Source organism: Manis pentadactyla, chromosome 11, assembly GCF_030020395.1.
Source record: "Manis pentadactyla isolate mManPen7 chromosome 11, mManPen7.hap1, whole genome shotgun sequence".
NCBI classification, from domain to species: Eukaryota; Metazoa; Chordata; class Mammalia; order Pholidota; family Manidae; genus Manis; species Manis pentadactyla.
The window spans coordinates 74,633,852-74,646,586 of record NC_080029.1 but is presented as its reverse complement, the minus strand read 5'-3'; the positions used below and the strand labels follow the sequence as shown (position 1 = coordinate 74,646,586).

The 12,735-nt window shown below is 57.4% G+C and overlaps 1 protein-coding gene across 2 annotated transcripts; it reads left to right on the top strand.

The window, feature by feature from the left end:
- The first annotated feature begins 1,936 nt into the window (after positions 1-1,936).
- NFATC4 (nuclear factor of activated T cells 4) lies at positions 1,937-11,139 on the top strand. Of its 2 annotated transcripts, none has more exons than XR_008992528.1 (10): positions 1,937-2,224; positions 3,330-4,425; positions 5,842-6,004; positions 6,595-6,794; positions 7,108-7,280; positions 7,757-7,897; positions 8,821-8,876; positions 9,154-9,280; positions 9,436-10,596; positions 10,748-10,877. XR_008992528.1 is itself a non-coding variant. In XM_036884576.2 (10 exons), the coding sequence occupies exons 1-10, from the start codon at positions 2,125-2,127 to the stop codon at positions 10,813-10,815; spliced, it is 2,706 nt and encodes a 901-aa protein (XP_036740471.2). In that variant the 5' UTR covers positions 1,938-2,124; the 3' UTR covers positions 10,816-11,139. The 2 variants fall into 2 exon arrangements, 1 of the variants encoding a protein (XP_036740471.2); XM_036884576.2 differs by having other exon boundaries at positions 1,938-2,224; positions 9,436-10,017; positions 10,748-11,139.
- The last annotated feature ends 1,596 nt before the right edge of the window (positions 11,140-12,735 follow it).

Below are 12,735 nucleotides of genomic sequence, written 5' to 3'. Positions count from 1 at the left end.
TGAGTCACTGGGAGGCGAGGCCAAAGTCGCCAGGGTAAAGTGCGCCAATGCCAGCCCTCGGGGCCTACCAGATGCTACGAGGAGGGGGAGGGTTCTCCAGGAAAATATACAAAAGGGGATGAGAGGGGGAGGCGGCTGGATGGGCAGGAGCTGAGCCAGACACATGGAGAAACGCTGCCCAGGATCAAAGGAAATATGACATTTGAAAAGAATGTGCCCGTCTGCTGGAGCTGCGGGATGGGGGTGGTGTGCGCGGGGGCGGCTTGTGGGGGAGCAGCGGCCGGGTCCGGGTGGGGGTCCCTCTCCCTACCCTTCTTGCCTCCTTTTCCCATCTCCCTCTGCCACCCAGTCTAAGGTGGAGGCTGGTGGCCGTCTCAGGGTGTTCCCCGCTCTCCCTCCTTATGTCTTTCCTTCCTTCATTTCCGAGATGAAGTTGGAAGGGAAATGTAACCTGAGGAGACCAACCAAACGGGGGAAAAAGAAAGAAAAATCAAACCAGGCCGCCTCCCCGCTTGGCCTCGGAACTTTCTTCTCTCCCCGCCGGCTCGGCCTCTTATCTCCGCCCCTCCTGCGTCGCAGCCCAGGGCTCGGAGCCGGGGCAGATCCGCACGTCACTGGGGTCCCCGGAGGCTAGTGGGGGGGGGGGTCCCCAGGGCGGGCCGGAGGGAGGACCGGAGGGGAGGTGAACCGCCTGAGCCGCCACCGAACTCCGGCCCGCGGGCCAGCCCGCCCCTCTGCTCCGGCCCCGCCACGCCTGTTTCTCATTAGAGTAATGGGCGCGGTCCCGACCCGCTCCCGAGTGTTTGTAAACGTCTGACTAGAGGGCAGTCGCTTAACTCTTTAGGTGCGGGGCGGCGCGCCGCTGGGAGCGCGGCCCTCGGCCGGAGAGATTCCGATTAAAGATCGCTGCGGCCTGTTAGAGATTTGAAGTACACGGTCTGCGTGGGAGGAAGTAGTACCCGTACTCCCGCCCCCTCCCCGGTCCGTGGTCCGAGTCACGAATCTCCGACTTAGCTCCTCCTGCCACAGGGCCCCCACCATGCCTCCCTCCTAAAAATTCCAGTCCGTGTCTTCCTTCCTCCTCCCGCCCAGGTGACAGGTGTCCAACCCTGGGGCCGACGCGGTGTACGGGCTCCAGGCCCTTAGTAAACCTGGCCGGGATTTTCTGGAGAGCGGAGCGGGACGCCCTCTATCAAAGATTGGTTCCAGACTACAGTTCAAGGGAGGAGGGAGCAGACTTCCCGTGGTGGTTAATTAATGGTCCCTCAGGGAGGCTGGGACAAGGGCAGCAGTAAAGTCCGGCCTGGATCACCGCCCGTCAGGGACCATTGAACTTGGAACAGTTTCCCAAGACCGTTAAATGTTTTTCACCTTTGCTGTGGGGGGAGAGACGGTGGGAGCAGAAGGCCCGGGCCGGGAGGCCTCAGGCGAGGGACTTCGAAGGAATAACCTTTACTCTTCAGAGCTGCCCGGAGGCACTCTGAATCTCAGAGCCTGCCTGGCCGCAGGGCTTGGAGGGGAAGGGCAGGAGAGGTGGTCCTTCCTTGCTAGTTGCTGGCTGCACAACTCTTCAGAACTGAAGAGAGGGTTTTCCTTGGGCCTTTACACTGTGGTTGCAGGATGTGGCCCCTTTAAGGCGCTCGGACCCAGAGCCTTAGAACTTAAGACTACCTTGGGGTGCTGGTGGTAGTGCTCCCTGTGGAAAATGACTGTCACAACTGCGGGCCAATAGGCATCATTATGGTCCTATCACGCTCGAGGGACCGTTTTCCAATTCAGTTTTGTTCTTTTTTTGAGGAGGAGGGACTGGAGAGAGGACAGAGGGAGGGAGGGTGGAGGAGGACGAGGGGCGCGTGGTTTTCTCATCTCTTTCCTGGAGGAGGGGCTGGAGCATCCCGGGCAGCCAATCAGGGACAGGCTGGGGGGGACGCTTTGAAGAAGTTTGGGGAAAAAAGTTTGGAAAAGTTTTTATAATAACGAGGGGGCGTCCGGAGGGAGGAGGCCGCGGCGGAGGAGGGGGCGTCTCAGAGAAGGGGAGGGAGGGAGCCACGGGTGAAGATAACGGCAGCCTCCTGAGCTCCCCCCTCCCATCCAGACCCGGACCTGGGGGCTCCGGCCGGATCCATGGGGGCAGCAAGCTGCGAAGATGACGAGCTGGAATTTAAGCTGGTGTTCGGGGAGGAAAAGGAGGCCCCCCCGCTGGGCGCGGGGGGTTCGGGGGAAGGTTAGTGCTGGGCTGCTAAGGGGTCTTGGGGTCAGCGAGGGAAGGGTCCAAGGATCTTGAGTCTGGGGATTTTAGGGCAGCAAGCGTGGGGTGGGGGGTTAGAGAGCCAGAGGTTGAGGGGAGTCACGGAGCTCGGGGGTCTGCGGAGGTGAGGCTGGGGGCCGGGCACCACTTTCTCCTTTTTAGGTCGTGACTGGGGTGGGGGTGGGGGTGCAGTTGGCTGCGCGCCGCCTCTCTGGTCGACTGTCACTGGGATGGGGGACGGGCGGGAAGAGCGGTTCCGAGAGCCCCGGGCGCCGCCAGGGGAAGGGGAGGTCGGGCCCTGGAGCTTGCGCCCTGCGGACAGAGTCCGAGGCCCGCAGACCCGACGCCAGGGGTTGGGGGTTCTCTCAGGCCCAGCCAGGGCGCCCCTCCCCTCCCCCGTCGGCAGCAATGAGAGGCAGATGGCGGGGACTGAGCCGGGGGCGGCGGCCGCCGCTCACACGGAATTCACGCTGCCCGCACCCCCCTCCGCCCCCCGCCCCGCCGGGCCCGACACGCAGCACCCCTTCTGCTGCACCCCCGCCCCCAGATGGGGGGGAGCGAGGGAGGAAGGCACCTCCCCTAGTCACCACAGCCCCGGCGCCCCTCCTCTCGCCTGGCCACTGTTGCGATGGCAACTGGGGCTCCTGCCAGCACCGTTTGGGGGTTTGGGAACCGCTGTTAATTGGGTTCATGTGTGAGTCGCCCCCAGCCCAGCACAACGCCTCCCTAAACACGCCTCCAGGCCCAGCTCCAGCCCCTCTCGACCCGCCTCCCTCACCTTAAGACCCGCCCCGTCTGGTACCCCAGGTTTCAGAGCCAGGGGCCCAGAGCATGAGGTTCAACGAATGGGAAAAGGCCTGACATGTCTGGATCTACCTATTCCACCTTCCGAGGTCCAACTTAACTTTGTCCTTGTGGCTCTGAAGGGCACCTCAGGGACCCCTCGTAGCTGAGGAGCAGGTAGCATACAGGACCTGGGGCGGCCGGCTACTCAAGAAACGTAGATATCTCACCTGGTTCTTCCCCTTCCCATCTCCGGTGGTATATCTCTCTCTGTCCCCCTCCCTTCCCATTTTGACAGAACTGGACTCAGAGGACGCCCCACCATGCTGCCGTCTGGCCCTGGGGGAGCCCCCTCCCTATGGCGCTGCCCCTATTGGCATTCCCCGGCCTCCACCCCCTCGGCCTGGCATGCACTCACCACCACCCCGCCCAGCCCCCTCACCTGGCACTTGGGAGAGCCAGCCAGCCCGGTCAGTGAGGCTGGGGGGCCCAGGAGGGGGGTCCGGGGGGGCTGGGGGAAGCCGTGTTCTTGAGTGTCCCAGCATCCGCATCACTTCCATCTCTCCCACGCCGGCCCCGCCTGCCGCGCTGGAGGACAGCCCGGACGTCTGGGGGGATGGCTCTCCCAGGGATTACCCCCCACCAGAAGGCTTTGGGGGCTACCGAGAGGCAGGGGGCCAGGGAGGGGGCCCCTTCTTCAGCCCGAGCCCTGGCAGCAGCAGCCTGTCCTCGTGGAGCTTCTTTTCAGACGCTTCCGATGAGGCAGCTCTGTATGCCGCCTGCGATGAGGTGGAGTCCGAGCTAAATGAGGCTGCCTCCCGCTTCGGCCTGGGCTCTCCACTGCCCTCACCCCGGGCCTCTCCTAGGCCATGGACCCCAGATGATCCCTGGAGCCTGTATGGTCCCAGCTCTGGAGGCCGGGGGCCAGAGGATAGCTGGCTACTCCTCAGTGCTCCTGGGCCCACCCCTGCCTCCCCACGGCCTGCCTCTCCATGTGGCAAGCGGCGTTATTCCAGCTCGGGGACCCCATCTTCAGCCTCCCCAGCTCTGTCCCGCCGTGGCAGTCTCGGGGAGGAGGGGCCTGAGCCCCCTCCACCACCCCCATTGCCTCTGGCCCGGGATCCTGGCTCCCCTGGTCCCTTTGACTACGTGGGGGCCCCACCTGCGGAGAGCATCCCCCAGAAGACCCGGCGGACTTCCAGTGAGCAGGCAGTGGCCCAGCCTCGGTCTGAGGAACCTACCCCCTGCAATGGGAAGCTGTCTTCTGGAGCAGAGGAGGCCGGGGCTCCCCCTGGGGGTCCTCGGAAGGAAGTGGCTGGCATGGACTACCTGGCTGTGCCCTCCCCTCTTACTTGGTCCAAGGCCCGGATTGGGGGACACAGCCCCATCTTCAGGTGAGGGCTGTACATGGCACCACCATTGTCTCCAGCCATTCCACTGCTGGAGCAGGAGGGTCAAGGGGTGGGTTTGAAGAAAGATCCTAGTTGTGTGCCCTTGGAATTTCAAAAGAGAATCTGCAACCAGCTTGGCCGCTGTCATCTACACAGCTTTAGGGAGAATTAAAACACAAACAGAACACACACACACAGATGATTTGCAAAAGGACAATCACTCCCTGTGGACCAGTTAGAAAAAGTCCACCACGCCCATAGTTCGATAAAAGAGGAGTTCCTCTAGGGTATCTACCCTCCATCCCCAGGTCTGTGCTAGCAGTAGCTGGGCATGGAGCATTGGCTGGGTTTCAGCCCTACACTGGGTATCAGGAAGTTGCCCTTCTCTAACTTAATTTCTAGGGTCTGACATATGGCTTAGAAGTATGGCTGCTAATTTGCATATAATAGCATATATTTACAGGTCAAAGAATTAGTATTAAAACAGGCAGTTCTTGCAGTTCTTCTACCTCTTATCCCTTGAAGAACTCTGTCCATTTCAATAATCCAAATTTTTGGGATGTTAGGCTCCTTTCAGAAAAGTTTCCTGGAGAAAGAAACCTTAACACCCATTCATCTGGGTTCGCATGGGCAGGCTCTCTCACCCTCAGCACTACTGATGTTTTGAGCAGGATAATGGTTGTGTGGGGCTCTGTTGGGTGCTAGAGGGTGTTCAGTAGATTCTGGGCCTCTATCCACTAGGTGCTTGTAGCACCTTCTACCCTAGTTGTGACAACCCAAATATCTCTAGACATTGCCAGGCATCAGTTGGGGCAATGGTCAGTTGTGATCCTCAGGCCTCAGGAACCTGAGAGCTCAATGCAGGACAGTTGCCTCTCTGTAACCCCCAGCTCCCTGGAGCCAACCTGTCCCCAACTAGTGGAAAGGCGCTGGTCTGGGAATGGGAAGTGTTCAGTCACCTGGCTTCTGTCAGTTGCTGGCTTGCTTGGCTTGCTGTATTCTATTCTCTAGGCCTCAGTTTCTTTATTTGAAAAACAAAAGAATTAATCTCTGAGGCCTTTTCTGGATGGGTGGTGCTTGTTTATCTGACTCTTTCCATGCAGGTCTGGGAGATTAGGATTAGGTCTGGCTTCACTCTGTATGCAGGTGAACCCCGGCCACCCAAATCCTATGTCAGAGCTGAGAAGAAGGGAGTCTCAAGCCTGGTGTTATATTCTGCACCCCTCATCTCAAGGGGGTCTGAGGGGGCTCTCCCCTATCTCCCCTTACTTCTGGGCTTCAGCACTGTTGTATTTCTGTAGTGATTTCCTTTCTCCCACATCCACACCCCTTCCTCCCCATACCCCACAGAGCTGGGACCCAGTGTTACCCCGACTGGGGTGAGGCTACAGATGATCAGTGCTCTTCTCTCCTACTCAGGACCTCTGCCCTACCCCCACTGGACTGGCCTCTGCCCAGCCAGTATGAGCAGCTGGAGCTGAGGATCGAGGTGCAGCCTAGAGCCCACCACCGGGCCCACTATGAGACAGAGGGCAGCCGCGGAGCTGTCAAAGCTGCTCCTGGTGGTCACCCTTTAGTCAAGGTAAGGGGCAGAGGCCAGAAGGTCTGTAATAGCCTTTCTCCTCCATGGTCGCAGATTCCTGCAGATGGGCTCCAGCTGTGCAGACCCATGGCACTGCCCTTTCCCACACTCCCTCTCAGCAATGACCCTGCAGGCAGCCTGGAGGAGGGGCTGGAGTTGGGGGAGGAAGGGTGCACTTCAAGGACCCAGATACACTTTCTACTCCTCTGTCCTCCCACCATCCTCCGCCCCCACTCATCCCATGGGGTATCAACCTCATGTCTACTCTGGTGGCTTGCCAGATGTGGGGGAGGGGTTAGGCTGAGGCCAAAGTTCACTGGGCGTTAGGGTATCTCTCTATTGAGTTGGGCCAGTCTCTCTTGGAAGATTTTTCCCTTTACCCAGCCCAGTTTGGGCCTTATTCCAAGAATAACACTGTGAATTCCAGGCCACATTTTCTCCACAACTGATGCCCAATTCCCCCTGGGAAACCCTTCCAGGATATCCTTTATCTTTCACCATCCTCACCCCTTGGTGGACTGAAAACCCAGGAATGGATGAAGGATGAGACTGGGGATTTCAGCTGGGTGGCCCCTCTCTCCTTCTGCCAGCTCTTAGGTTACAGTGAGAAGCCCCTGACCCTACAGATGTTCATTGGCACTGCAGATGAAAGGAACCTGAGGCCCCATGCCTTCTATCAGGTGCACCGTATCACAGGAAAGATGGTGGCCACGGCCAGCTATGAGGCTGTAGTCAGTGGCACCAAGGTGTTGGAGATGACTCTGCTTCCTGAGAACAACATGGCAGCCAAGTAGGTCCCCCTTTCACTTCTCCTCAGTCTTCAGGTTTTAGGACCAACCTTTTCTGTGGGGCCTAGGCTAGGCCTACTCTTCCTCTTCCCAGAAGAGCCAGACATCAACCGTAGGAGCTGGTTTCAGGCCTTATCACCATTTAGAAGAGGAGTTTGGGGGCTGGGAGCTCTTTTGAGACACCTCCTGTGGTTAGAAAATAGTCCCCTAGGCTCCCAGGGAAGGCCATTCAGGGCTTTGGATGGAGGGTGGGGCTTCTCTCTTGAGGGAGCGTCACCATTCTGGGAGGGCTTGCCTTCCATTCTTTGCCTTCAGCATTGACTGTGCTGGAATCCTGAAGCTTCGGAATTCAGACATTGAGCTGAGGAAGGGGGAGACGGACATCGGGCGCAAGAACACACGTGTGCGGCTGGTATTCCGGGTCCATGTGCCCCAGGGCAGCGGGAAGGTTGTCTCCGTGCAGACAGCATCTGTGCCCATCGAGTGTTGTGAGCAGAAAGGCCCTGTACCATCTCTATCTCTTGTGACTCTCTTGTCTGTGTCTGTCTGTCTGCCCATCTCTTTTGCATAGTGTCCTGTGCCCTGTCTTTCCTGGGTAACCCTGTAAAGGACTCAATCCTTATTTCTGTCGTGGTTGGGGTGGGGGCAGTATTCTAATTTGCCCTTGCCGCAGACTCTGTCTCTGAGCTGGACCAGAGTGGCCCTGTCCTCCAGCTGCCCTGCGTGGTCCTGTGCACTTGCTGGGTAACTTTCTGGGCCACCTTGTTTACCTCTCTTTCTGCTCGGGAGCCGCTCCTTACATGGTCTGTGTGACCTCAGGTGTATATTGGTTCACTTGTGTGTCTGCCACTGATGAGGGCTCCTCCAGGACCCTGTGGCAGTTATTTCATGGAGGGCATGGGCAGAGGGGGCTGTCCTCTCCACACTCAGCCCAGCCAGGCCTCTTTCCTGCACTGCTTTGCAGCTCAGCGCTCAGCCCAGGAGCTGCCTCAGGTGGAGGCCTACAGCCCCAGTGCCTGCTCTGTGAGAGGAGGAGAGGAACTCGTGCTGACTGGCTCCAACTTCCTGCCAGACTCCAAGGTGGTATTCATCGAGAGGGGCCCCGGTGAGTATCCACTGGGGAAGGGAGGGCAGGCAGGAAGAGCTTGTGTCAGGCAGGTAAAAGATCGCTGGCACTGTCACCAGCCTAGCAACTTGAGTCTCAGTGTCCTCTGTAAAATGGGACAGAGCCTGCCCTTCCTATCGTACTGTCTGCTTCTCATGGGGAGCTGAGTATGACAGCAATCTAAAAGGCTCGCAATGATAAACAAATGTAAGGAATAGACACTGGTTTTATTAAAGAGGAGTCAGCTTTGAGATAATTGACCCCCATGTAGATGTGAGGAAGAGGGAGGAAGTAACCTACATCTTCACAGCCTTGAGCCCCTCTCTTGAGCTGTGGGCCTGGTAGCACAGCTATGATTATAGGAGCCTATGAGGTGCCTCAGGATGGTGCTGCAGGGTTGGAGAAGGGCAGACGGAGGGGTCCAGGTGTTCCCACTAACCTGAGACCTTTGTCCTCCCCCATCCCTGCCCACCAAAAGCCCAAGGTCCTATACTCAAACTTAGCACCCTGGGACCATGTCAGAGCAGATTCAGTGGTTCTGAGTCATGAGACATGGGGTCTCATTGCCTACCTTCCAGCGAGGACCATTACCTACTTTTGAAGTTCCTCCCAGCACTGTCATGGGAAGGAATGTTTGGGTTTGGGTGGAAAATTAAAGAGTTCATTCTGTCACTAACTCCCACTGGTCCCTGGGCTGGCCCTACCATTTCTCTTTGTCTCCATTTGCTGCTCTGTACCTTGGGGACAGCTCTAAACCCTGCCTCTTCCATAGGACTCAGTAAACATGCAGTGGGCTTCTCTGTGAACCAGGTCTTGTAGAAGCCTTCTGAGTCTGGCCTTGGCTCTAGCAGGAGGGGAGATGGGGCTGGGCAGGGGGCAGTGACCATGAGGTTAGGCTGGAGCTCTCTGTCCCTCCTGTACAGATGGAAAGCTGCAGTGGGAGGAGGAGGCCACAGTGAACCGGTTGCAGAGCAATGAGGTACCAGCGTCACTAGGGCACCAACCCTGGGGGCGGGGGATGGGACAAGTCAGGAAATTCTCAGCTGTGTCCCTTGACCATGGAAATGGACTCCAGAAGCTACCTGTTCTTTTCTGGAGGAGGCAGCCTGGCCACTCTGGAAGCAGGTTCATCTCTAGGGAATGAACTTTGCTCCTCTGTCATTGGAATAAGCCAGGAGGTGGAGTTTGGGTCCTTGGAAGGGCTTGGCTGAGCCTAGATTCCAAGGGCTCCCTGCCTATCCTGTGCTCTTCCCCAGGTCACGCTGACCCTGACTGTCCCTGAGTACAGCAACAAGCGGGTGTCTAGGCCCGTCCAGGCCTACTTTTATGTTTCCAATGGACGGAGGAAGCGTAGCCCTACCCAGAGTTTCAAGTTCCTGCCTGGTACGCTCTAGAACATCCTATGGAGGGGGTATGGGGAGCTGGGGCAGGGGCAGAGGGATGGATGGAACCTGGGATGGGAAGATGGCTAGAGGCTGTGCAGTGGGGGACTGCCAGCCCTCTCACCAGTGTGTCCTCCTGCTTTCTCATCTACCCAGTGATCTTTAAGGAGGAGCCTCTGCCAGATGCATCTCTCCGGGGCTTCCCTTCAGCATCGGGTCCCCCCTTTGGCACTGACATGGACTTCTCACCACCCCGGCCCCCTTACCCCTCTTATCCCCATGAAGACCCTGCTTATGAAACTCCTTACCTGTCAGAAGGCTTCAGCTATGGCACACCCCCTCTGTGTCCCCAGACAGGGCCCCCACCATGCTACAGATCTGGTCTGCGGTTGTTCCCTGAGACTGGGTGTACTACAGGTTGTTCCCGCCCACCTCCAGTCTCCTTCCTTCCCCGGCCCTTCCCCAGTGATCCCTATGGAGGACGGGGCTCCCCTTTTCCCCTGGGGCTGCCATTCCCTCCTCCAGCCCCCTTCCGGCCTTCCCTGCCTTCATCCCCACCTCTTGAAGGTCCCTTTCCTTCCCAGAGTGGTGTCCATGCCCCATCTGCTGAGGGATTCAATGAGGTAGGGCCAAGCTATGGCCCTGGGGAGGGGGCTCCGGAGCAGGAGAAATCCAGGGGTGGCTACAGCAGCGGCTTCCGAGACAGTGTCCCTATCCAGGGTATCACGCTGGAGGAAGGTGGGTGCGGGACCAAGGGCTGTGAGTGTGAGTGTATGCACGAGATCGCTCTGCATGTTTGCTGAGGGTTAGAGCTTGGCTTCTCAGAGGCTGGGCATCCTAGTCCCTTGAGGCCAGGTGGAGGGTCTCAGGAGGCAAGTTCTTGGTGTGTGTGGCCACTTGAATCCAGCTAACTGAATTCTGAAGGGTGTGTGGAGTACCTGCCCCAAGCCCTTCTCTTGCCTCTGCCCTCTGCCCCAGATCCCACCATCTCAGGGCTAGACGGACTGTCATTCAATTCAGCTCTTTCAATTTGCAGATTCAGACAGTGAGCTTCAGAAAGGGGCAGTGACTTCCTGAGGTCCCAGTCAAGCATGTTTTCCCTTGCCTCAGCTTTCCCCTACACATGGTGACTGTGGTCAGGATTGGTGACAAGGAACCTTTGTGTTATTCACCTCCTTCCTCCCACTGGCTACACCCACCTCTGGCCCTGCTGACAGCGAATGCTCTGACACTGCAGGCCGAGCCAGCAGGAAAGGGCTGGGAAGGGGGCCTGGGAGCCCACATGGATGTTGTTGAGCAAGATTTGATTGGGAGCAGGTATCAAGACACATTCGGGAAACTGAGGTCTAGTGGAGGAAGAGCCTAGAGGCGTCCTAGCTTGAGACCTGTCTGGAATGGATTTGGGGGTATCTCTAGAAAAGGAGGGGCCAGCCACTAGCCCAGTCTCTCAACTGCCCCTCCTTTGCAGTGAGTGAGATCATTGGCCGAGACCTGAGTGGCTTCCCTGCACCTCCTGGAGAAGAGCCTCCTGCCTGAACCATCGTCTGGCAACCCTACTCCCACCCACCCCCAGCACTGCCCACTTTTCCTTCCTCCTGGTGTGGTGGTTCCAGAAGCTTGGGGACAATCTGGTTCCTCTTTCCCCAGCTTTGCCTCCTCCTTCCTGCTCCTAGCTCCCTGCCCCTAGCTGAGGTGTGGCCCCCGGGGCCTGGTGCTGCCTTGGAGGGCCGGGATGGGGTGGAGACTGAGTCTGGGTGCCAGGACTGACTGGAGTGAAGCCTGTGTCTAGATTGTGTCCAGGCCATGGTGCTGGGAGCCTGGGGACAGGTTGATGGGTAATAAACTGCTCACTTACCAGTGCTTCAGGCTCCAGGACTCTTTGGAGAGTGATGAGGCCGCTTACTCCAGCCCTGGCCCAAGGAGGCTTAGAGGTTGGAAAGAGATAGAATGTGGCTGGGAACATTGCATCCTAAAGAATTTGTCACTGGAGAGGGAGCAGGAGAAGATTTGAAGGGGCTCCAGAGGCTCCCTAACTGGGGTGAGGTTAGGGACCAGGTCTTGAGTAGGCCTGTCCTCCCCAGGGATTCAGATTCCTTTAGGAGCCTTGGGATGGGGCCTGGTGATCTGTATATTTTTAACTTCTTTACTTTTGTGGTCACCCAGATGATTCTGATTCATAGCAAAGGTCACGAAACATTAGTCTAGGACCTCTTCCTAATTTTATAGAAGGAATCTGAGGCTCAGAGGGGGAAAGGGGTTTGCCCAAGTTTGCCCAGCTAATCAATAGTAGGTTAATTACTCCTGCCCCAGCCTACACTCAAATGCCCTGACCCACAAGGCTCAGGCCCCTTAGGCCCACCTCCTTGGGGAAGGGCAGCAGGTGAGGAAGGGTCATCATGGGTCCATCCGCTCTGGATCCTCCCACCCTTGGGAACTGTGAGGACATTCTGGAAAGGTCTGTGCTTCAGAGGTATACTGTTGGGAGCCAAGCAGCTCCCCAGCAGTTGTGATGCCACCTGTCCTGACCCAGGGCATTGTATGAGCTCCTGGCCTATCCTGCAGGCACCCACATATCACCACTGACAGGCCAGGGCTGGAAACCTGGTTTGTCCCCTGTCTTGACAGCCTATGGTTTGGAGAAAGTCAGACCTTGTCTGCCCTGCTCACCTGGAGCCTGACACACTGTAAGCTCTGAGTACCACCTGCCTGAGTCGGCTAGGCTCAGTTGCAGGGGGTGGTACCTAAAAGATACTCGGGGAGTTAGGACTTGGGACACTCACCCCTCACCTCATGGGTAGTGGGGTCTCTCTATGCCCAGTGGATCCAAACAGGCCTGGCAAGTACCTGTGTGTTCAGACGCTGGCTCTGAGTTGGAAGACCAGAGAACCACAATGCTCCCTGCAATCCCAGTCTCCAGGTAGCAGCTTTGCAATGAATTTCCTTACCTTCCTCAACACAAATTGCTGTGAATCAAACTGACATCAGGTGATTAGCTTACTGGGCTTTGGCTGCTTTTCAAAGATACCCTCCAGCAGGGGCCAGTCATTACCCTGTAATCTCCAAGTCAGGAGGGACCCTAGAGTGCATGTAGAACATCAGATTTCTTCAGCTCCACCCCCAAAATGTCTGAAAGGGGTGGGTCAGCCTTTGTGAAGGAAAAGCTGTAGTGATTGGCACTCACTGCCTCTCAAGGCAGATGGTTTCATTTTCTGCCAGGGCACTGCCATTCATTCATTGCCAGACATTTATCCCGCAGCTACTAAGTACTAGCCAGTGGGCCCTGCAGGACTTCTTAGCCTCATGGGAGAACAGTAAGTAAACAGCTCATAAAAATTCAACATTCCAACTCAGTAGGTATTTCTTGTACAGTTAGTGTGTCAGGTTTTGGGTGGGGTTTAGAGAATAATTTTAATACAGGGTGCAGAAGGAGCAGAGAGCAGGGCAATCAGTGCAGCT

Excerpts from the sequence above, each read along its gene's own strand:
- NFATC4 (XM_036884576.2), top strand. The coding sequence starts at position 2,125 with ATGGGGGCAGCAAGCTGCGAAGATGACGAGCTGGAATTTAAGCTGGTG. Across the intron at positions 2,225-3,329 it reads CGCGGGGGGTTCGGGGGAAG|AACTGGACTCAGAGGACGCC; the intron begins GTTAGTGCTGGG and ends CCATTTTGACAG. Across the intron at positions 4,426-5,841 it reads GGACACAGCCCCATCTTCAG|GACCTCTGCCCTACCCCCAC; the intron begins GTGAGGGCTGTA and ends TCTCCTACTCAG.